The sequence below is a fragment of the Pseudoliparis swirei genome, chromosome 10 (genome assembly GCF_029220125.1).
Source record: "Pseudoliparis swirei isolate HS2019 ecotype Mariana Trench chromosome 10, NWPU_hadal_v1, whole genome shotgun sequence".
Lineage (NCBI taxonomy): Eukaryota > Metazoa > Chordata > Actinopteri > Perciformes > Liparidae > Pseudoliparis > Pseudoliparis swirei.
Genome location: NC_079397.1, coordinates 3085918 through 3109965, shown reverse-complemented (window position 1 = coordinate 3109965; position 24048 = coordinate 3085918). Strand labels below are relative to the sequence as shown.

General features: G+C 46.1%; 1 protein-coding gene across 1 annotated transcript in view; it reads right to left on the bottom strand.

The window, feature by feature from the left end:
- Nucleotides 1–228: 228 nt before the first annotated feature.
- The window catches only part of LOC130200872 (SLIT-ROBO Rho GTPase-activating protein 1-like), a 26324-nt gene continuing 2504 nt past the window's right edge, over nt 229–24048 (bottom strand). Inside the window, 22 exon segments of the mRNA XM_056425447.1 lie at nt 229–394; nt 396–619; nt 3433–3772; nt 4438–4566; nt 5033–5213; nt 5561–5640; nt 6053–6277; nt 6452–6557; nt 7581–7715; nt 7806–7883; nt 8223–8283; nt 8839–8872; nt 8967–8994; nt 9180–9264; nt 9367–9564; nt 11802–11903; nt 16153–16326; nt 16410–16607; nt 16678–16740; nt 19576–19683; nt 19772–19826; nt 20415–20610. Coding sequence (XP_056281422.1) covers nt 229–394; nt 396–619; nt 3433–3772; nt 4438–4566; nt 5033–5213; nt 5561–5640; nt 6053–6277; nt 6452–6557; nt 7581–7715; nt 7806–7883; nt 8223–8283; nt 8839–8872; nt 8967–8994; nt 9180–9264; nt 9367–9564; nt 11802–11903; nt 16153–16326; nt 16410–16607; nt 16678–16740; nt 19576–19683; nt 19772–19826; nt 20415–20610 — 2966 coding nt within the window.

The following is a 24048-nucleotide window of genomic DNA, read 5'->3' as shown; positions in this document are numbered from 1 at the left end:
GCTTCACCACATGGAGAAAGAAGCCTCCGACACAAGAGAGAAACACGACTTGACGACACGTAGATATCATAGCTCATATATTATTACTACATTAAACCTTGGACCCTCATGTTGATTATGAACCCTGATCTCCTCCCCCCCCTCGGCCCGGTTGGGGGTCCGGGAGGGGGTCCTGGCCTGATTTGGCCTCTTTTCTTCCGCTCCGCCCCCCCTCTATGGTTTTTTGGCTCACATGGTGCAGGACTTGTCGGGCGGGGGGGGCGGCGGCGGGGTGCTGCTCTTGGGCGGGACGGCGGGTTTGGGCTTCAGGGCGGGGGGGCGCAGCGGGGCCCCCGAGCGCGGGGCCGCCACCGGCTTGAAGGAGCCCAGGGTGTCGGGGGACGGGTTGGCCGGGCGGCGGGGGTCCGGGCAGCGGGCTCATGGGGCTCAGAGGGCTGAGGGGGCTCGGGGTGCCGGGGGTCCCCGGGGTGCTGGGGGTGCTGTGGGGGCTCGGGGACTCGGAGGAGCAGGTGTTGAAGCTCTTCACCTGGTCCAGAGTGTCCAGAACCACGTCGGGGGCGGGGCGGCAGCTCAGCTGCCTCAGCTCGCCCAGAGCCACCGTCACCGACTCCTCCAGGTCCTGGGGGGGGGGGGTACACCTGAACACATGGAGACCTGCAGAGTACCTGAGTAGTATTCATGTGTACCTGAGTAGTATCTCTGTGTACCTGAGTAGTATTCATGTGTACCTGAGCAGTATCTCTGTGTACCTGAGTAGTATCTCTGTGTACCTGAGTAGTATCTCTGTGTACCTGAGCAGTATCTCTGTGTACCTGAGTAGTATCTCTGTACCTGAGTAGTATCTCTGTGTACCTGAGTAGTATCTCTGTGTACCTGAGCAGTATCTCTGTGTACCTGAGTAGTATCTCTGTGTACCTGAGTAGTATCTCTGTGTACCTGAGTAGTATCTCTGTGTACCTGAGCAGTATCTCTGTGTACCTGAGTAGTATCTCTGTGTACCTGAGTAGTATCTCTGTGTACCTGAGTAGTATTCATGTGTACCTGAGTAGTATCTCTGTGTACCTGAGTAGTATCTCTGTGTACCTGAGTAGTATCTCTGTGTACCTGAGTAGTATTCATGTGTACCTGAGTAGTATCTCTGTGTACCTGAGTAGTATCTCTGTGTACCTGAGTAGTATCTCTGTGTACCTGAGCAGTATCTCTGTGTACCTGAGTAGTATCTCTGTGCCTGAGCAGTATCTCTGTACCTGAGTAGTATCTCTGTGTACCTGAGTAGTATCTCTGTGTACCTGAGCAGTATCTCTGTGTACCTGAGTAGTATCTCTGTGTACCTGAGTAGTATCTCTGTGTACCTGAGCAGTATCTCTGTGTACCTGAGCAGTATCTCTGTGTACCTGAGCAGTATCTCTGTGTACCTGAGCAGTATCTCTGTGTACCTGAGCAGTATCTCTGTGTACCTGAGTAGTATCTCTGTGTACCTGAGCAGTATCTCTGTGTACCTGAGCAGTATCTCTGTGTACCTGAGTAGTATCTCTGTGTACCTGAGTAGTATCTCTGTGTACCTGAGTAGTATTCATGTGTACCTGAGTAGTATCTCTGTGCACCTGAGTAGTATCTCATGTGTACCTGAGTAGTATCTCTGTGTACCTGAGTAGTATCTCTGTGTACCTGAGTAGTATCTCTGTGTACCTGAGCATCTCTGTGTACCTGAGTAGTATCTCTGTGTACCTGAGCAGCATCTCTGTGTACCTGAGTAGTATCTCTGTGTACCTGAGCAGTATCCTGTGTACCTGAGTAGTATCTCTGTGTACCTGAGTAGTATCTCTGTACCTGAGTAGTACCTGAGCAGTATCTCTGTGTACCTGAGTAGTATCTCTGTGTACCTGAGTAGTATCTCTGTGTACCTGAGTAGTATCTCTGTGTACCTGAGTAGTATCTCTGTGTACCTGAGCAGTATCTCTGTGTACCTGAGTAGTATCTCTGTGTACCTGAGCAGTATCTCTGTGTACCTGAGCAGTATCTCTGTGTACCTGAGCAGTATCTCTGTGTACCTGAGCAGTATCTCTGTGTACCTGAGCAGTATCTCTGTACCTGAGTAGTATTCATGTACCTGAGTAGTATCTCTGTGTACCTGAGTAGTATCTCTGTGTACCTGAGTAGTATTCATGTGTACCTGAGTAGTATCTCTGTGTACCTGAGTAGTATCTCTGTGTACCTGAGTAGTATTCATGTGTACCTGAGTAGTATCTCTGTGTACCTGAGTAGTATCTCTGTGTACCTGAGTAGTATCTCTGTGTACCTGAGTAGTATCTCTGTGTACCTGAGTAGTATCTCTGTGTACCTGAGCAGTATCTCTGTGTACCTGAGCAGTATCTCTGTGTACCTGAGCAGTATCTCTGTGTACCTGAGCAGTATCTCTGTGTACCTGAGCAGTATCTCTGTGTACCTGAGCAGTATCTCTGTGTACCTGAGTAGTATCTCTGTGTACCTGAGCAGTATCTCTGTGTACCTGAGCAGTATCTCTGTGTACCTGAGTAGTATTCATGTGTACCTGAGTAGTATCTCTGTGTACCTGAGCAGTATCTCTGTGTACCTGAGCAGTATCTCTGTGTACCTGAGTAGTATCTCTGTGTACCTGAGTAGTATCTCTGTGTACCTGAGCAGTATCTCTGTGTACCTGAGTAGTATCTCTGTGTACCTGAGCAGTATCTCTGTGTACCTGAGTAGTATCTCTGTGTACCTGAGCAGTATCTCTGTGTACCTGAGCAGTATCTCTGTGTACCTGAGTAGTATCTCTGTGTACCTGAGCAGTATCTCTGTGTACCTGAGTAGTATCTCTGTGTACCTGAGCAGTATCTCTGTGTACCTGAGTAGTATCTCTGTGTACCTGAGCAGTATCTCTGTGTACCTGAGTAGTATCTCTGTGTACCTGAGCAGTATCTGTGTACCTGAGTAGTATCTCTGTGTACCTGAGCAGTATCTCTGTGTACCTGAGTAGTATCTCTGTGTACCTGAGCAGTATCTCTGTGTACCTGAGTAGTATCTCTGTGTACCTGAGCAGTATCTCTGTGTACCTGAGCAGTATCTCTGTGTAGGTGCCTGAGCAGTATCTCTGTGTACCTGAGCAGTATCTCTGTGTACCTGAGCAGTATCTCTGTGTACCTGAGTATCTCTGTGTACCTGAGCAGTATCTCTGTGTACCTGAGTAGTATCTCTGTGTACCTGAGTAGTATCTCTGTGTACCTGAGTAGTATCTCTGTGTACCTGAGCAGTATCTCTGTGTACCTGAGTAGTATCTCTGTGTACCTGAGCAGTATCTCTGTGTACCTGAGTAGTATTCATGTGTACCTGAGTAGTATCTCTGTGTACCTGAGTAGTATCTCTGTGTACCTGAGCAGTATCTCTGTGTACCTGAGTAGTATCTCTGTGTACCTGAGCCAGCATGTCGGGGTCCAGGCCTCTGGCCCGGTGGGGGTCACTGAAGCCGTGCTGCCCGCTGCTCGAGCGCCGGAGGGGCGTGTCCTCCGGCCTCCGCAGCGAATCGTGTCGGCTCACCGTCATGGTGACGGCGGCGGAGCGGCGGCGGCGCTCGGGGCTGTCGAGGGGCGGAGTCATGCCCTGGCTCCGCCCCAGCAGCAGCTCCCGGGGGCTGAAGTGACCCGTCACCGGCGGCGAGCTGCGCTCCATCACCCCCCCGTTGCCGTGGCAATGGCTGTCGTTGGAGCGGCCGAGCGGGCGGCGGAACAAACCGTCGGTCCGCTTCCTCCGGTGGCTGAAACAGGAAGTACACGCGTAAGCAGCTGATTGGAGGAGGAGGAGGAGGAGCAGGAGAGTGATGATTAATATGTATATTTCTATATATAGATATACAATATCTATATATATATATAGATATATATATTGAGAGAGATATATACATATATATATCTATATATAGATATAAAAAAATATATATATTTCTATATACATATATAGAGAGAGAGATACATATATATTTCTAGATATATATATAAATATATATATAAATATCTATATTTATAAATATATGTTTTAAATATTATTATTGTATATATATATATATATATATACTGTATATCTATAGAAATGTTTTACATATATCATTTTATTATATATCTATCTATATATATATCTATATCTATCTATATATATATATGTCTATATATATATATAATAATATATGATATATGTAAAACAAATATATGAAAGCAGCACACACACAGTCCCACGCTGCTCCTGAAGTACACAACAGTACTACACACTGACAGAACTTCATTCCAGGTGAAGGTACTGAGAGGATGAGAGAGGAGGAGTCACGTGGGAGGAGAGGGAGTGAGAACCGCGTGATGAGAGACACAAGGTATTTTTAGAGGTGAGAACCGCCCCCCCCCCCCCAGGTGGTGATGGAGGCCGTCTTACATCACAGACCTGTTGTAGGCCTCCGGCGGCCGGATGTCGGTGGGGGAGCTCAGCTCGCTCCGGGACCGCTTGTCGTCGCCGCCGTCGCTGTCGGCCTTCTGGCTGAGCGCGTCGGACCCGGCGTCGGCCCTGAGGAACGCCGACACAGACACACACACACACACACACGATCAATTAGGGGATCAATAGCTCCGATCGGGGGCTTTAGTGACTCCCTTGGTGACGTTGTGTTGACGGGAGCTCAGGAGCAGAAGCTCTCCTGGTGAATACATCCCATAATATCAGAGCACCTGCTCTTCTCTCTTAGGAGAGACGATGACTTTAATATATATATATATATATATATATACAGTATATATTATATATATATATATATACACACATAATGTATATATATATATTATGTATATATAAATATTAATATATATTTATATATAATGTATATATAGTATATATATACATAATAGATATATATAAATATATTATGTATATATAGTATATATATACATAATAAACATATACATATATTATGTATATATATATATGTGTGTGTGTGTGTGTGTCTGTGTGTGTATATATGTGTGTGTGTGTGTACCTCTCCTTCACCAGGATGTACTGGTGGGGCACCAGGCCTCGGTTCCCGTTGTGACGCCCCTCCCACCAGTCATGTGACGCCCGCTGGAAGAGCTGCAGCGACGCCCCCTTCTTGAAGGAGAGCTCGCGGCCCGACCGGCCCGCGTAGTCGAACCTCGCCACCGCCTCCACGCCCTCGCCCTCTGCAGGGGGGAGGAAGAGGAGGAGGAGGGGGAGGAGGAGGAAGATATGAGCCAGATGTTGTGAACCTGAGCTTGTCAATCAGCTGTCTCTGAGGCTTTGTTCCTCCCACAGCTCCACCAATCAGAGCAGAGCATTGGAAACAATTTTTTTTTTTCTCCTTCTATAAATCGGGAGAGAAAGAAGAAGGGAGGGAGGTGTGGGAGGATGGGGGGAATATGTCTCCATGGCTGCTGTTGCCGTAGCAACCCCTCTCCATCAGGACACTCACAGATGGATTGGGAGTGTGAGTGTGTGTGTGTGTGTGTGTGTGGGCGAAACGTGTGAAGGTCAGGGGGGTCACGCTTACCCTCGTCGCTGGTCTGGGTCTCGGTGCCGCCGTCGGGCTCGGCCTCCTCCAGCGCCCCCGGCTCACTGAACGGACTCTCGCTGCAGGAATGTGCAGGAAGAGGAGGAGGAAGAGGAGGAGGAATCGACATTGGAACAAAAGGGAAGAAAACGCACAGATGGAGACGAAGGCTGCTAATAAATTCACTGGGAAATGTTTATGGAAATTATAGTCACATACAAATTAAATGTAAATATATATATATATGTAAATATATATATATGTAATTAATTTCTGTTAAAATATATATATATATTTGTAAAAATGTAAAAGAAAAAAATATATATAAATATATGTATATATATATATATATAAATGTAAAAAAAACAATATATATTTAAATGTATATATACATATGTAAATATGTATATATGTAAATATAGGTTAAAAAATATATATATGTAAAAAAAAAAAGAAGAAAAAGAAGAACAGTATATATATATATGTGCTCACCAGTACTGGTCTCCGGTCATGCACTTCTCGTAGACCGGGCCGGGCAGCTCCTTGGTGTCGGGGAAGATGTTGTCGTGGTTCAGGATCACCGTCTTCACGACCTCGTTGACGTGCGCCTGGCAGGCCACCTGGTCCAGGGTGTCGGGCGTGGGCAGCAGGGTGGGGCCGAACACGATGGCCAGGTTCCCAGCATCCATCATGTTCTCATCGCTGTACTGGGAGAGGCTGGTGGGCGGATGGGGGGGGGGGGGCGTGAACGTGAGCGCCGGTGGAAAAATACACTAAACATGAATGTAAAGGTAAATATTGAGCTGGTTTCATACGCCTCTTTAGCATGAGCGGCCTCTCCATGTGGGAACAACTCTGGGAAATGGAAGTGGCTTCATTTTGAACACTCACTGGTTGAGGAAGGCGAACAGGTAGCGCATCACCACCAGCGTCGCCCTCGGGACGCCCAGCAGGATCTTACGGATGCACTGCGCCCTCTCGTACATGTTCTCCATCCCTGAAGGAACATCGGCAGACGCAATTAGCTCCTTAGCTATATGAGCTACTTAGCTATATGAGTTACTTAGCTATATGGGCTAATTAGCTATATGAGTTACTTAGCTATATGAGCTACTTAGCTATATGAGTTACTTAGCTATATGGGCTAATTAGCTATATGAGCTACTTAGCTATATGAGCTACTTAGCTATATGAGCTACTTAACTATATGAGCTACTTAGCTATATGAGCTACTTAGCTATATGAGCTACTAAGCTATATGAGCTACTTAACTCTATGAGCTACTTAGCTATATGAGCTACTAAACTATATGAGCTACTTAACTATATGAGCTACTAAGCAATATAAGCTACTAAGCAATATAAGCTACTAAGAAATATAAGCTACTAAACTACTAAGCTTTATAACTACATGAGCTACATGAGCTACTTAGCAACATGAGCTACTTAGCTACATGAGCTACTTTAGCTACATGAGCTACTTTCATTTCATTTCATTTATTTATTTATTTGTACAGGGACCGGACACATTAATCAACCCATGGGTAAATGTGTTAACGTTAGCTAAGGCTAAATTTCAGCTTTGGTCCCTGTGGCCAGATGTTACAGCCTTCACTAAAGGAGTAAGAGGTTAACACGGTAACATAATCGAAAAGCAGTAAACATACAGGTTACTTAACTACTTGGCTACTTAGCTTTTTAGCGACATGAGCTACTTGAGCTATGTTAGCTAAATTAGCTGCTACTTGGCTACATGAGCTACTTTAGCTACATGAGCTAATTTAGCAACATGAGCTACACTTCAGCGTTAACTTTTAGATTTTAGAGCTCTTAATGATTGTTCAGTGATCCTTCAGAAAGTAAATAAATAAGTAAATAAGTAAGTAAGTAAGTAAATAAGTAAGTCAGTAAATAAATAAGTAAGTGAGTGTTGAGAAGTATTTAGAGACATGTGGACAACGGGGTCACGAGGTCGTGTGTGCTCTGATTGGTCGTGTGTGCTCTGATTGGTCGGTACTCACGGACGCAGGAGATGAGGTCATTGAACCTCTCCTTGGGGAACAGCGGGTTCTCCAGGCCCCTGAAGTAAAGCTTCAGCACTCCAGCCACCGAGTTGATGTCGTGGTTGCTCTCCTCGTCAATCAGCGGGTCGTTACCTGGACGACAGCAAAGAGCGAGTCAGCCACGCCCCCTTTACCCCACCCGACGCTGTCGGTCACGCGACCTCCGCGGCGGACCCTCCTCACCTCTCTCGAAGGAGTTCTTGATGTCGTTGACCTCCACCTGAGAGCCCGACACCCGGAATATGCCCTGATGCTGGAGGCCTGTTGGGAACAGAGGGCGTTCGTCTCTCCAGGGCCACCAGACAAAAACACTCCACCGCCAAATATGCCTCCAGCTGACACTGTGATGTCATCATGACATCATCATCAATAAAAGTGTGATTTTGCTCCTTAAACTTTGAAAATGTCTCAATAAATAAGCATTATTATTCAAACGTAATGTGCGACCTTCAGGATTTATAATCAATACTCATTTAATTATTCACTTTTCGTCTGCAAGGTCACATTTAATAACATAATAATGATTTTTTTTTAAATACAATTAGATACCGGAATATGTTTCTCGTCAATAACTGGCGAGCCAATCAAAGTGAAGCTCACCGTGCAGGTTGATGTAGCGGATGCAGCTCTCCACCAGTAGCGGTATGGCTTTGGTTGAATCCTGTGGACACGTCACCCACCAATCAGGGCTCGTTATTGATTAGATTTATACATAAATATATATATATATATATACATATTTTTATATATATATATTTATATATATATGTTTATACAAATATATACATATATTTCTATAAACATATATATATATAAAATATATATGTATATATAAATATATATAAATAGATATATATATATATATATAAATATCTTAAGCAGCTATTGTGTCAAAAATACTCGGATGTCGCACTGATTTGTAAAAATTCTCCAGCAGTCTACCTCAACCTATCGTATCCCACAATGCAAAGCGCTGGAACGGTCTGTGGTCGCAAACAAAGACAAAAACCAAAAACAGTAATACAAAATAAAAAAATGTCACGCTATTTCATTACAAAAATGAACTTCTGAGAATGTTTTACGGGGAAAAATCGACAATTTTTACAAGAAAAATGGGAAAATAAATAATTTGCGGCAACGTTATATTTACTGGAATTAGTATTCGTGGCGTTCTTATGGAGCTCTGATGAACGTAGAAAAGGGAAGGAGACTCTACCTGGTGCTTGCTGTGGGAGTTCTTCCGCCCACGACTGGAAATGAGCAGAAAGAAAAGAAGAAAGAGAGAACGAAGTTTCATGAAAAAGTAAAGAGTAAAAAACGTGAAGAGGAAATATGAAAACCTACCTGGTCGTCAGCAGCTCAGCTTTATATCCTGAAGAAAAGACAACGACCAGAAGATGTTTTCACATGAATATAAAATATATATATATGAATTAGAGATGAATTATGAGCTGTTTAACTTCCTAAAGCTCGTTATTAGACTTCATTAAACGAAGGGGATCTGCATCCTTTAATAAGGATCCTTGATCGGTGATCACATGTTTCTGTTGGTCTCACCTTCCGCTAAAGCTTTCTTCAGGATGTCGTGTTTGGCCTGCAGCTTGGAGATGAGATTACTTCCCTCCAGGTACTCGCGGAATTTCTGAAACGATTGAGAAATAAAAACACACATAATAAAAACAAGAGAAGACGCGTGAGGTTAGGAAAGAGTAGAATAAAAGGGATAGAACAGGCGTTCCCTCACAGTGAAGTAGAAGAGCTCCGTCTCCTGCTGATTGGCCCGTTTCTTGGCCAGACTCGGCTTGTTCAGGTACCCGTCGGAAACGCTGGACTTCACGGACTCGGAGGACGGGCTGTGGGTGAAGCTGTGGGACACGTCGAAGTCCTCCAGCACCGTCATGTCCTGCAGGGTGGTCAGCGTCGCTCCCCAGGTCTTCTTCACCTGGAGTAGGGGGGGGGGGCAACATCCTCCGTCACTACTGCGAAAATGCAAATAGCATTTAACGGAGCGGAGCAGCGCGTGCGCTCTGATCGCTCTTTTAATGAAGCATCGATACTAAAAATATGCTAAATCACATCGTTTTTAACATACGGGTACTTTGTTAGTATCGCTACACCGTGCAGCGTGACAGCAGCAGATGTAGCGGACTAACATTCAAGCTAACCTAACTTCCCAAACGCTGTGGACATCTGAACGCTGATTGGCCGAGACGCGACACGTCCCATCAAAGATGTTTTATTGCGAAGAGCACCACTTCACATTTTCTCCGCGTCTCACTGCAATCTCAATGGCAGCGGGCCAGGTGAACAAAGTAATAAATCGGAACGCGTCTCTGGTATTGTTCAGGGGGCCGGTCCAAATGTGGAGGCGGGCCGGATCCGGCCCTCGGGCCGTAGTTTGGGGACCACTGATCTATATGTTCTACTCAGTTTCTCTTTTATGTGGCATATTTTCACATTTTTATGAAAACCGAGTGGCGTGAAACCGAATTTGGGCTTTATTCATAACAAAGATGTTTAAATTGTAAATACACGTTTTATTTGTATTCTTTGTATTTGTTAGAGCTGATATTTCAGTAGAGTGTCAGATAAAGATTGAACCTGGCTTCATCCAATGTTAACATTTATCTTTTGGAAATTAGCAGAAAATATAAAATAAAATTCCTAAACACAATATTTCAGAAAGACTGTGATACAAACAGTAATTGTCTTAACGTCAGTAATCAGGTGGGAAGTTTCCTGCTGATATCTATGAATTAGATATTCTACTATTTTCACATTTTTGTGAACTGTTAAATAAACAAACGTCACCGCAGCTTCATGGACCACCAGATTATGCAAAGTGTGTTTGTACTTACGCCAAGGATGCTGAATATTTTTATTTGTTCATGATAATCAGGCTGTGTGTGTGTGTGTGTGTGGAGCTGCTGAGACGTGCAGACGCAGCTCATTAATCCATCCTTCAGCATTTATGTGCCCTTAAGGGCGAGTTAACAGCTGCACATTGTACAGCAACACAACAGCACACAACACAACACAACACACTGCAACACAACGCAGCACCAGGCAGGGTGCTGCAGCACCGAGTCCCAGGTGTATTTTGAGAGACTACATCCACTACATTGTTGCTACTTTATTGCTACATCATCTGCTACATTATTGCTACTTTATCCGCTGCTTTATCTGCTACATTCATGCTACATTATTGCTACATTCATGCTACATTATTGCTACCTCATCTGCTACATTATTGCTACATTCATGCTACATTATTGCTACATTATTGCTACATTCATGCTACCTCATCTGCTACATTATTGCTACATTCATGCCACATTATTGCTACATTCATGCTACATTATTGCTACCTCATCTGCTACATTATTGCTACATTCATGCTACCTCATCTGCTACATTATTGCTACATTCATGCTACCTCATCTGCTACATTATTGTTACATTATTGCTACATTCATGCTACATTATTGCTACATTCATGCTACATTATTGCTACCTCATCTGCTACATTATTGCTACATTATTGCTACCTCATCTGCTATATTATTGCTACATTCATGCTACATTCATGCTACCTCATCTGCTACATTATTTCTACATTCATGCTACATTATTGCTACCTCATCTGCTACATTCATGCTACATTCATGCTACATTATTGCGACATTACCTGCTACATTATTGCTACCTCATCTGCTACATTATTGCTACTTTATCCGCTGCTTTATCTGCTACATTCATGCTGCATTTTTGGTAGACTCTTGCTACATTATTGCTACATTACCTGCTACATTATTGCTACATTCATGCTACATTATTGCTACATTACCTGCTACATTATTGCTACATTCATGCTACATTATTGCTACATTACCTGCAACATTAGAGTTACATTATTGCTACATTATAGCTACTTTATTGCTTCATGATCACAAGTTCCTGCTCAGACGACCATAACTTTGTGCAAAGTTTGTAATTGTCAGATGAACATTAAAATGTGTAATCAGGAAGGATTTTAGCCGCTGAAGCCAAGACCAACAATCTGAGTGTGAACTATTCGGCGAGGTGCGAGGAGAGGAACATGAGCGTTCACGTGAGTCGGGCTGTGGTTGTCGATGTGGACGCTCTGAGCGCCGCTCGGCGTGCGTTCGAGTGTCCGACCTCTTCGTTCTCGATCTTCAGAGACGCCAGGCGGGTCTGCAGCTGCGTGAGGCGGAGGGTGAGCTCGGCCTGCAGCTGCGGCTGGGAGGCGATCTGGGTCACCTGACAGGAAGTGGAGCAACGACACGGTGAAATCGGACAGTGCATCGGCGTGCAGGGAAAAAACGAGGTTGTGCGATTTTTATGACGTTTGTGTGTCGGGATTCTGTTACCAACAGTGGTACTGTTGGTTCTGGCCCCTGTGGACTGGAAGTGGTAGTGTTGGTTCTGGCCCCTGTGGACTAAGTGGTAGTGTTGGTTCTGGGCCCCTGTGGACTAAAGTGGTAGTGTTGGTTCTGTTGCCCCTGTGGACTAAAGTGGTAGTGTTGGTTCTGGCACCCCCTGTGGACTAAAGTGGTAGTGTTGGTTCTGTTGCCCCCTGTGGACTAAAGTGGTAGTGTTGGTTCTGTTGCCCCCTGTGGACTACAGTGGTAGTGTTGGTTCTGGCGCCCCATGTGGACTAAAGTGGTAGTGTTGGTTCTGGCGCCCCATGTGGACTAAAGTGGTAGTGTTGGTTCTGGCACCCCCTGTGGACTAAAGTGGTAGTGTTGGTTCTGGCCCCTGTGGACTAAAGTGGTAGTGTTGGTTCTGGCCCCTGTGGACTAAAGTGGTAGTGTTGGTTCTGTTGCCCCTGTGGACTAAAGTGGTAGTGTTGGTTCTGTGCCCCTGTGGACTAAAGTGGTAGTGTTGGTTCTGTTGCCCCTGTGGACTAAAGTGGTAGTGTTGGTTCTGTTGCCCCTGTGGACTAAAGTGGTAGTGTTGGTTCTGGCCCCTGTGGACTAAAGTGGTAGTGTTGGTTCTGGCCCCTGTGGACTAAAGTGGTAGTGTTGGTTCTGTTGCCCCTGTGGACTAAAGTGGTAGTGTTGGTTCTGGCCCCTGTGGACTAAAGTGGTAGTGTTGGTTCTGGCCCCTGTGGACTAAAGTGGTAGTGTTGGTTCTGTTGCCCCTGTGGACTAAAGTGGTAGTGTTGGTTCTGGCCCCTGTGGACTAAAGTGGTAGTGTTGGTTCTGGCCCCTGTGGACTAAAGTGGTAGTGTTGGTTCTGTTGCCCCTGTGGACTAAAGTGGTAGTGTTGGTTCTGGCCCCTGTGACTAAAGTGGTAGTGTTGGTTCTGGCCCCTGTGGACTAAAGTGGTAGTGTTGGTTCTGGCGCCCCTGTGGACTAAAGTGGTAGTGTTGGTTCTGGCGCCCCTGTGGACTAAAGTGGTAGTGTTGGTTCTGGCCCCTGTGGACTAAAGTGGTAGTGTTGGTTCTGGCCCCTGTGGACTAAAGTGGTAGTGTTGGTTCTGTGCCCCTGTGGACTAAAGTGGTAGTGTTGGTTCTGTTGCCCCTGTGGACTAAAGTGGTAGTGTTGGTTCTGGCGCCCCTGTGGACTAAAGTGGTAGTGTTGGTTCTGGCCCCTGTGGACTAAAGTGGTAGTGTTGGTTCTGCCCCTGTGGACTAAAGTGGTAGTGTTGGTTCTGGCCCCTGTGGACTAAAGTGGTAGTGTTGGTTCTGGCCCCTGTGGACTAAAGTGGTAGTGTTGGTTCTGGCGCCCCTGTGGACTAAAGTGGTAGTGTTGGTTCTGGCCCCTGTGGACTAAAGTGGTAGTGTTGGTTCTGTTGCCCCTGTGGACTAAAGTGGTAGTGTTGGTTCTGGCCCCTGTGGACTAAAGTGGTAGTGTTGGTTCTGGCTCCCCTGTGGACTAAAGTGGTAGTGTTGGTTCTGGCTCCCCTGTGGACTAAAGTGGTAGTGTTGGTTCTGCTGCCCCCTGTGGACTAAAGTGGTAGTGTTGGTTCTGGTGCCCCTGTGGACTAAAGTGGTAGTGTTGGTTCTGGCCCCTGTGGACTAAAGTGGTAGTGTTGGTTCTGGCGCCCTGTGGACTACAGTGGTAGTGTTGGTTCTGCTGCCCCCTGTGGACTAAAGTGGTAGTGTTGGTTCTGCGCCCCTGTGGACTAAAGTGGTAGTGTTGGTTCTGGCGCCCCTGTGGACTAAAGTGGTAGTGTTGGTTCTGTTGCCCCTGTGGACTACAGTGGTAGTGTTGGTTCTGGCGCCCTGTGGACTAAAGTGGTAGTGTTGGTTCTGGCCCCTGTGGACTAAAGTGGTAGTGTTGGTTCTGGCCCCTGTGGACTAAAGTGGTAGTGTTGGATCTGGCGCCCATGTGGACTAAAGTGGTAGTGTTGGTTCTGGCGCCCCTGTGGACTAAAGTGGTAGTGTTGGTTCTGGCGCCCCTGTGGACTAAAGTGGTAGTGTTGGTTCTGTTGCCCCCTGTGGACTAAAGTGGTAGTGTTGGTTCTGTTGCCCCCTGTGGACTACAGTGGTAGTGTTGGTTCTGGCGCCCCCTGTGGACTAAAGTGGTAGTGTTGGTTCTGGCGCCCCATGTGGACTAAAGTGGTAGTGTTGGTTCTGGCGCCCCATGTGGACTAAAGTGGTAGTGTTGGTTCTGGCGCCCCCTGTGGACTACAGTGGTAGTGTTGGTTCTGGCCCCTGTGGACTAAAGTGGTAGTGTTGGTTCTGGCGCCCCATGTGGACTAAAGTGGTAGTGTTGGTTCTGTTGCCCCATGTGGACTAAAGTGGTAGTGTTGGTTCTGGCGCCCCATGTGGACTAAAGTGGTAGTGTTGGTTCTGGCGCCCCATGTGGACTAAAGTGGTAGTGTTGGTTCTGGCGCCCCATGTGGACTAAAGTGGTAGTGTTGGTTCTGTTGCCCCCTGTGGACTAAAGTGGTAGTGTTGGTTCTGGCGCCCCATGTGGACTAAAGTGGTAGTGTTGGTTCTGGCGCCCCATGTGGACTAAAGTGGTAGTGTTGGTTCTGGCGCCCCATGTGGACTAAAGTGGTAGTGTTGGTTCTGGCGCCCCATGTGGACTAAAGTGGTAGTGTTGGTTCTGTTGCCCCCTGTGGACTAAAGTGGTAGTGTTGGTTCTGGCGCCCCATGTGGACTAAAGTGGTAGTGTTGGTTCTGGCCCATGGACTAAAGTGGTAGTGTTGGTTCTGGCACCCCCTGTGGACTAAAGTGGTAGTGTTGGTTCTGTTGCCCCCTGTGGACTACAGTGGTAGTGTTGGTTCTGGCGCCCCCTGTGGACTAAAGTGGTAGTGTTGGTTCTGTTGCCCCCTGTGGACTAAAGTGGTGTTGGTTCTGGTGCCCCTGTGGACTAAAGTGGTAGTGTTGGTTCTGGCGCCCCATGTGGACTAAAGTGGTAGTGTTGGTTCTGGTGCCCCATGTGGACTAAAGTGGTAGTGTTGGTTCTGGCACCCCCTGTGGACTAAAGTGGTAGTGTTGGTTCTGTTGCCCCCTGTGGACTAAAGTGGTAGTGTTGGTTCTGGCGCCCCCTGTGGACTAAAGTGGTAGTGTTGGTTCTGGCGCCCCATGTGGACTAAAGTGGTAGTGTTGGTTCTGGCGCCCCATGTGGACTAAAGTGGTCGTGTTGGTTCTGGCGCCCTGTGGACTAAAGTGGTAGTGTTGGTTCTGGCGCCCCATGTGGACTAAAGTGGTAGTGTTGGTTCTGGCCCCATGTGGACTAAAGTGGTAGTGTTGGTTCTGGCGCCCCATGTGGACTAAAGTGGTAGTGTTGGTTCTGGCGCCCCATGTGGACTAAAGTGGTAGTGTTGGTTCTGGCGCCCCATGTGGACTAAAGTGGTAGTGTTGGTTCTGGCGCCCATGTGGACTAAAGTGGTTGTGTTGGTTCTGGCGCCCCATGTGGACTAAAGTGGTAGTGTTGGTTCTGGCGCCCCATGTGGACTAAAGTGGTATTGTTGGTTCTGTTGCCCCCTGTGGACTAAAGTGATAGTGTTGGTTCTGGCGCCCCATGTGGACTAAAGTGGTAGTGTTGGTTCTGTTGCCCCCTGTGGACTAAAGTGGTAGTGTTGGTTCTGTTGCCCCCTGTGGACTAAAGTGGTAGTGTTGGTTCTGTTGCCCCCTGTGGACTAAAGTGGTAGTGTTGGTTCTGTTGCCCCCTGTGGACTAAAGTGGTAGTGTTGGTTCTGTGGCCCCCTGTGGACTAAAGTGGTAGTGTTGGTTCTGGCGCCCCATGTGGACTAAAGTGGTAGTGTTGGTTCTGGCGCCCCATGTGGACTAAAGTGGTAGTGTTGGTTCTGTTGCCCCCTGTGGACTTAAGTGGTAGTGTTGGTTCTGGCGCCCCATGTGGACTAAAGTGGTAGTGTTGGTTTTGGCGCCCTCTCTGGTGGTCTGTTTACTTATGGAGGTCTCTCGAGGACCAGGACTACACCGAGGTCTCTAGAGGACCAGGACTACAGCGAGGTCTCTAGAGGACCAGGACTACACCGTGGTCTCTAGAGGACCAGGACTACAGCGAGGTCTCTAGAGGACCAGGACTACACTGCCCATGGGGGTCGTAGTGAACTCTGCGTTCCTCAGACTCACGTCTATGATGTCGGGCAGGTCGTGGATGTAGTACTTGAACACGGAGGCGTTGGTGGCCTCCAGCGTCAGCAGGTACTCGTTCCTGGCTTTGAGAGTCTTCAGCTTGTTCTCAGAGTACTTGGCCTTCCTCTGCGGGAGAAAGAAACACAGATTCACGGTGGCTTTTAAAGTCCTAGGTTCCTCTTTATCCTTCCTCGTCTCCTTCGACCTACCTTCTCCCTCATCTTCTCCATCTTGCGGGCGGCGTTGCGCCTCTGGTGGCGCTCTTCGATCCGCAGGCCGAACACGGGCTCCACGCCGCCGCCCGTCCCCGACAGGCCCTTCACGCGGCCCTCCTGGCGCTCCGCCTCCCGCAGCTTGGTCTCCGCGCTGATGGTCTCCACGTGGTACATGTGGTACGTCTTCATCACCTGAGGAAGACCACGGGGCTGTCGGTGCGTGCTCGAGGTCATCAGAACATTCAAAGTACTTCCCACTCACGGTGTAGAGCTCGTTGAGGAGCTTCATGAGGTCTTCCTGGAGCTGGAAGATGATCTCCTTGCTCTAGCAGAGGGGAGGAGCCAAAGTCAGTCTCACCTGTACTCACAACTTCAGGTATTTGTACTTCACCTGAGTTTTTCTGTTTCATGCAACTTCAAGCACATTGAGAGAAAACGGTTTTTATCAGATTACATATTTATTTTTGTACTTTATTGAGTTTGAGACAAACAGATTCTACTGGAGTCAAATGTAGAAACACTTTGGATCTGTGTCTCCTCCAAAGAGACAGAGAGACAAAAAGACAAAGATACAGAGAGTCAGAGAGACAGAGAGACAAAGAGACATAGATACAGAAAAGCAGAGAGACAAAGAGACAGAGACAAAGAGACATAGATACAGAGAAGCAGAGAGACAAAGAGACAAAAAGAAAGAGAGACAAAGAGAGAGAGAAGAGGTTTGAGAAGAGGGCGTGTTTCTGAAAGTTTAGCTCCGCCCTCTAACGCGGTTACAAAAGAAACCAAGATGGCGACGGGCAGAATGGCGAACTCAACGCTTCACAAACCGACGGCTGGCGGCGCGGCGACCACGTCCGCTTCTGATGAAATGTAATGTTATATACACTATATATAGTATATATATATACATATATATATATATATATGTATATATACACAATGAGCACTTTCAGAGAAATGTTCGCTTGTGATTGGATGGGCCCGTGGGGGGGAGGGGGGGGGGCTCTCCAGACTCGTCCCGCCTCATGAATTAAACAGCTGCCGCCTATTTGTGGGAGATCTGTGGCGCATTCATATTTCATCACGCTAAATGACGGAGGAATCCCAGGACGGACGGAGCTCCGCCCCCTCGCGGCTCAGCGGTGGCCGGGGCGATGTTCAGCGGCGCCTCGTCGCCATGGCGTCGTCATGGCGGCGCTCCTCGGAGTCGGCGGAAGGACATTTATAGGACGAATATGGCTGTTTGGAGCCGGCAGCCGCGGCACTTTTGTCAGTATGAATAAAAGACGAGCGGCGGAGAGATTAATAATGAAGGCGCTGAGCTGGAGTTAGAGGCGTGTGTGTGTGTGTGCGTGTGTGTGCGTGTGTGTGTGTATGCGTGTGTGTGTGTGTGTGTGTTTAATTGGTTAAACTGGGAGGCAGCGCGGCGACCTCATGGGAATACAGACTTTGCTTTTCATTAGAATCAACTTAAAGGATCCGGAGGGGGAGATAACCCGAGCCACGTCGAGACATTAAGACTTTAACTCGAGTACCTCTGAGGTACTTCATGTACATCCTCATTATGAGGAGGACTTCAAAGGACATTCAAGGTACTTTTAGGAGTACATTACACACTGTATTTGTTGAAGAGGTTTATAATGTTTTTTTGACGACTCGTTTTCTCCCACGTTAAGTAAACAAGTGAAAAGGATTACAGGATTCATGACGTTGTCTCCCGGCCGGTGACCTCACGTAACCTCACGTGACCTCGCGTGACCTCGTGTGACCTTGCTGACCTCTTGGTCGTTACGGGAGACGGGTTAGAGCCGCTCAACGCTCAGAGATTTACAGTAAAACTTTTATTGGCAGTAAAACATGCGCTGAACCACGGAGGAGTCGTTTCCACTCCTGAATGAAGTCGGCCATCAGAGGGACTCGAGCCGCCGTCAAAACATCGGTCGCCGCTATCTCTCTGTCTCTCTGTCTCTTTGTCTCTCTGTCTCTCTGTCTCTCTGTCTCTCTGTCTCTTTGTCTCTCTGTCTCTCTGTCTCTTTGTCTCTCTGTCTCTGTCTCTCTGTCTCTCTGTCTCTCTGTCTCTTGTCTCTGTCTCTTTGTCTCTCTCTGTCTCTGTCTCTCTGTCTATTTGTCTCTCTGTCTCTCTGTCTCTGTCTCTCTTTGTCTCTCTGTCTCTCTGTCTCTTTGTCTCTCTGTCTCTCTGTCTCTTTGTCTCTCTGTCTCTCTGTCTCTTTGTCTCTCTGTCTCTCTGTCTCTCTGTCTCTTTGTCTCTGTCTCTTTGTCTCTCTGTCTCTCTGTCTCTCTGTCTCTTTGTCTCTCTGTCTCTTTGTCTCTCTGTCTCTCTATCTCTCTGTCTCTCTGTCTCTCTGTCTCTCTGTCTCCTTGTCTCTCTCTATCTCTCTGTCTCTTTGTCTCTCTGTCTCTCTGTCTCCTTGTCTCTCTGTCTCTCTATCTCTCTGTCTCTCTGTCTCTTTCTCTCTCTGTCTCTCTGTCTCTTTCTCTCTCTGTCTCTTTGTCTCTCTGTCTCTGTCTCTTTGTCTCTCTGTCTCTTTGTCTCTCTGTCTCTCTGTCTCCTTGACTCTCTGTTTCTCTGTCTCTTTGTCTCTCTGTCTCTTTGTCTCTCTGTCTCTCTGTCTCCTTGTCTCTCTTTCTTTGTCTGTAGGTCTCATTGCCTCTTTGTCTCTCTCTCTAATTGTCTATTTGCCTCTCTGTCTCTTTGTATTTGTGTATCTTTGTCTCTTTGCCTCTCGGTCTCTTTGTCTATTGGCCTTTTTGTCTCTTTCGTGCGTTGTCTCTTTGTATTTGTGTATCTCTGTCTCTCTGACACTATGTCTCTTTGTCTATTTGATTCTTTGTATCTCTGTCTCTTTGTATCTTTGTATACATGTCTCTTTGTATATATGTTTCTTTGTCTCGTTGCCTCTTTGTCTCTTTGTATCTCTGTCTCTTTGTATCTCTGTGTCCATGTCTCTTTGTATATATGTTTCTTCGTCTATATGCTTCTTTGTATCTGTCTCTTTGTATCTCTGTCGCTTTGCCTCTTTGTATCTTTGCCTCTTTGTATCTCTGTATATTTGTATCTTTGTCTCTTTTGTCTCAGGCTCAGTCCAGCTCAACGTGACCCGCAGCAGAACGGCGTCGGCGGGTAAAGGGGGGAGGAGCTTACCCTCTTCAGGAGGCGGGCGGAGTCCTCGCTGATGTGCGTGAGGCGTGAGATGACATTGTTCAGGTAGAGGTCGCTGAGGGTCGCGTGGTCTTTACTCTCCCTCCTCACCTGGAGGCCAAACGCAGCGGGACGGAGTGTGAACGAGGAATTTAACGTTTCACATATTTATTATAATTTGTAAAAAAGGCAAACGGACCTGGTTCAACAACAAGTACCAGCAGTTCACCGGAGAGAGAAGGTTCTGATCTTTTCTGGAAGAGAGGACGAACACTATGAAGAATTTATTCTTCTTTGTCACCGAACATCGAGCACACACACACACACACACACACTTTCTTCAAAAGTTTGGGGTCACCCAGATAATTTGGTGTTTTCCAATAAAAAACTCACCTTTATTCATCAAATTATTTCAAAATTAATATAAAATATAATCAAGGCTTTGACGAGGTTATAAATCATGATTTTTTATAGTAAATATTAATGTAGTTGTTCTTGTGGCTCAAAGGAAGGCCAGTTTTATAGCTTCTCTCAGCAGCTTAACTGTTTTCAGCTGCGCTCACATAAAAGGGGGTTTCAAGGGTTTTCTACCCCTCCGCTAGTCTTCTAAGGCGATAACACAATGTACCACTTGAACATTGGAGATGGGCCTCTACACACCTCTGGAGAGACTTCATTAAACACCAGAGAATAGACATTTACACATTAACTATGTAGAGAGTGTGTTTATGATTCATTTATTTTATCTTCATTGATAAAAACAGAGCTTTGAAAATTAAGGACATTTCTAAGTGACTCCAAACTTTTGAATGGTAGTGTATGCCTCGGCTCCTCCGCCCTACTTGTACTGCTGGTGATCTTTGGTACTGCGTGTCTTGGCCATGAACCTCTCCGCCAGCTTCTCCAGGTTTCGGGAATATTCCGTTTCGATCTCGGACTTCTTCCTGAAGAAGTCCTGCAGGTCCTGAAGCAGCTGGACTCGCATCTCCGTCTGCTGCTCCAGACAGCGCTGCTGCTCCACCAGCTGGGCCCGAACATCTACACACACACACACACACACACACACACACATGTGGATGTCATTGTGCGTTAAGACACTTTGGAGAATTCGTTTGGAATTTTACGGCCACAAAGAATCCTAGAAGCAGGAAATGAGCATCTTCTCACTTCCTGTTGCGTCTTTTTAGAATTAGTTTTTGTTCAGACGTCTGAAATAAAGTCTGATTAACACGAGATGAAGAGACGTCAACGTTTAAACGTCTGATTTATAAAACAGGTCAGTGAACGCCCCTCTGGTGGATCCCAAATACTCTCAAGGAGACGACTAAGCGTCCTCACGAGGACACTAGTCCTCCTTCAGCTCCATGTCACCTCGATCAATAAATATATACTTATAAGTATAAGGAAATAATACATTTATTCTGCAGGAGATCTGTGAGGTCTAAAGTGTTACAAGAGTTTTGATCAAGAGAAAAATAGTAAATGTAAATTGGGAGAAAAAATAAATGTGCAGAAAATATAAATGTGCAGAAAAATAAAAGTGCAGAAATAAAATGGGCATAAAATAAATTGCGAAAAAAATGTGCTGAAACAAATGTACAGAAAAGAAACATTTAAAAAATAAATGTACAGAAAAATAAATGTGCTATAAAACATTGTTTTTTCTTACAGATTACCAAAGTGCATAAAAATAAATGTGCCGACAAAATAAAATGTACAGAAAAAAAGTGCAGGAAAAAAAACGTGTAGAAAAAAATTTGGAAAAATAAAAATGGCATGAAAAAAAAATTGCTGAATTTTTTTTAACAGAATAACTTTGTCCACGAGTGGCATTAAAAACAGCTGCAATATTTAACCCTACCACAAAGACGGCTGCAGAACCGAGTTAAATAAAACAGGAAGTGAGTCAGCGTTTTCCCACTTCCTGTAAAACGTCATTATCATTATAATCATTATTATTATTATTATTATTATTATTATTAGAAGTTAATCTCGTTCGGTTTGTTTAATCCGAAACCCAAAGAACGAATGTTGAGCGCCGTTCGTGGATGAGTAATGTTAAATAAATGTTTAATTCTCCGTCAGCAAACTAAATCCATTAAATCAGCTGTTCAGCGGCGCTCCTCCTCCTCCTCTTCTCCCTCCTCCTCCTCTTCCTCCTCCTCCTCTTCCTCACTTCTATCTCTATTTTTAATCCTTTATAATTACTTATCAAGACGGTCCGTCTTTTTCTCTGAGGAGTCACCTTGGAAGACATCCTGTGACCGCATTACACACACAGACACACACACACAGGCAAGCACACACACTCACACACACGCACAGGCAAGTACACACACTCACACACACACACACAGGCAAGCACACACACTCTCACACACACACACAGACACAGGCAAGTACACACACTCTCACACACACACACACAGACACAGGCAAGCACACACACACACACACACAGCATGGTAATGCCTGGCTGCACGCTTCACTGGTCGTTCCCTTTCAGATCTATCTCCAGCAGGAGGGAGAGAATACACACACAACGATAATAACACACACAGACAAACACACACACACGTACACACACCAATCCCTAGGGGACCCTATCCACTCCACTACCTGTTGTCTAGGCAACCACACACTGTGTGCGAACCATGTGATGAGGAAGGTGAAGACAAGAGCTCGGATCTGCCGCATCGAGACACACACACACACACACACACACACACACACACAGACACACACACACAGACAGACACACACGCACACACACGCCTCTTTAGAGAACAAATGCCACGGCCTTTGGTTGCCACCAGTCTGTGAAACTCTCTCTCTTTTAACTACTGTATGTGTGTGTGTGTGTGTTTGTGTGTGCGTGTGCGTGCGTGTGTGTGTTTATTGATCCTAATTTAAAATGGCTGCCCGGTTCATGTCACTCTGCCACACGCGGTTAACGTGCAACACTTTCCTATTAAATGACTGCTTTCAGAAACAGAAATACTCGTTTCTGATTGGCCGGCGGGGTCACGCGGCCCGGCCGGCGGAGGCTTCAACATTTCTGTAAATCGCGTGTGAAGCGATCGAAGAGAAGACAGCGTTAGCCTAGCTTAGCATAAAGTGGGGCTCACTTCACGAAAGTCATATTTTTGGATCATTGATCTTTTAAAAGTCGAGTTTCTGGAGGCTTATTCCTTTAAATATAATTTTTGTTTTTGTTTTAGGGGGAAAACCGACCAGAATCCCTTTAGAGGATGTTTTACTCGCAGTAACGTCTCCATGTGAACATCTTCACGGTGAATCCCATCAAACCGAAAGTGAAAACAAACTACTCTCTTTTTTGATTTGCCTTTTCCCGTTCACAACCTCCGGGGGGATTTCAGAACGGCAACATCAAAGACCGTCGACTAAACGCAGAGAGACTCTTCATCGCCCAGGAGGAGGAGCGGCGGAGACGGGAAACATGTCGGAGAATATCAAAAGAGATCCAGAGACTCAGCCTCATGTTCCTCGTGCTCAGGAGCAAAGTATCCAATGTTATTTAAATTAAATAATCAAATTAACCCCGTGAACTTTGGTTAGACTGCACTAGAGCGGTTCTGTTACCAGGATCAGAAATGACCACCAGGGGGCGACTCCTCTGGTTGTATAGAAGTCCATGCTTCATGTGTTGAAGCTGCATTCTCTCTCCTGACCACCAGGGGGCGACTCCTCTGGTTGTATAGAAGTCCATGCTTCATGTGTTGAAGCTGCATTCTCTCTCCTGACCACCAGGGGGCGACTCCTCTGGTTGTATAGAAGTCCATGCTTCATGTGTTGAAGCTGCATTCTCTCTCCTGACCACCAATTTAGTATATTATGGTCTGTAGTCCCACACAGACCATAAAGCAGGGGACGCTTTGGGGGCGGGGCTACCAGGAGATTGACAGGGTGACACCAGATACTTATATGGCGTCACTTTTGTTAATTTTGCTTCAAAGATAAACAAAATGGCGTCGGCTGTAATCCAATATGGCCGCCGCGACATCGCCCAAATCAAGTCTTCCTTGTTTTAAAGTATCTGAGATTTGCCTTTTTCTGCCGATGCACGAATTAAACAATAAACCAATGAAGGAAATAATAATAATATTAATAATAAGGTTAATTTAAAGTAAGGATCACATCTTAGAAAACCTCCGTGTCCTCGTAACTACACCGAGACGACGAGCCTTAGTGGGATTATGTGTTCCGGTCCATTTCATTCAGAATTTGGATTTTATAAATTCGAGTGACATCATTCTGTCATTAACTCATTAACGACTCGACAATTTGTATTATTATTAATATAATAATTATTATAATAATTATTACAATTATTATTATTAATATTAAAGCGCGTCTTCGAGTGACGTCACGGGAACAGGAAGCGATTGCGGCTTCATTCACAGGTCCAAGGACATGGCGGGACGGAGGGGGTGTGGGGGGGGGTGGGGGGAGTAC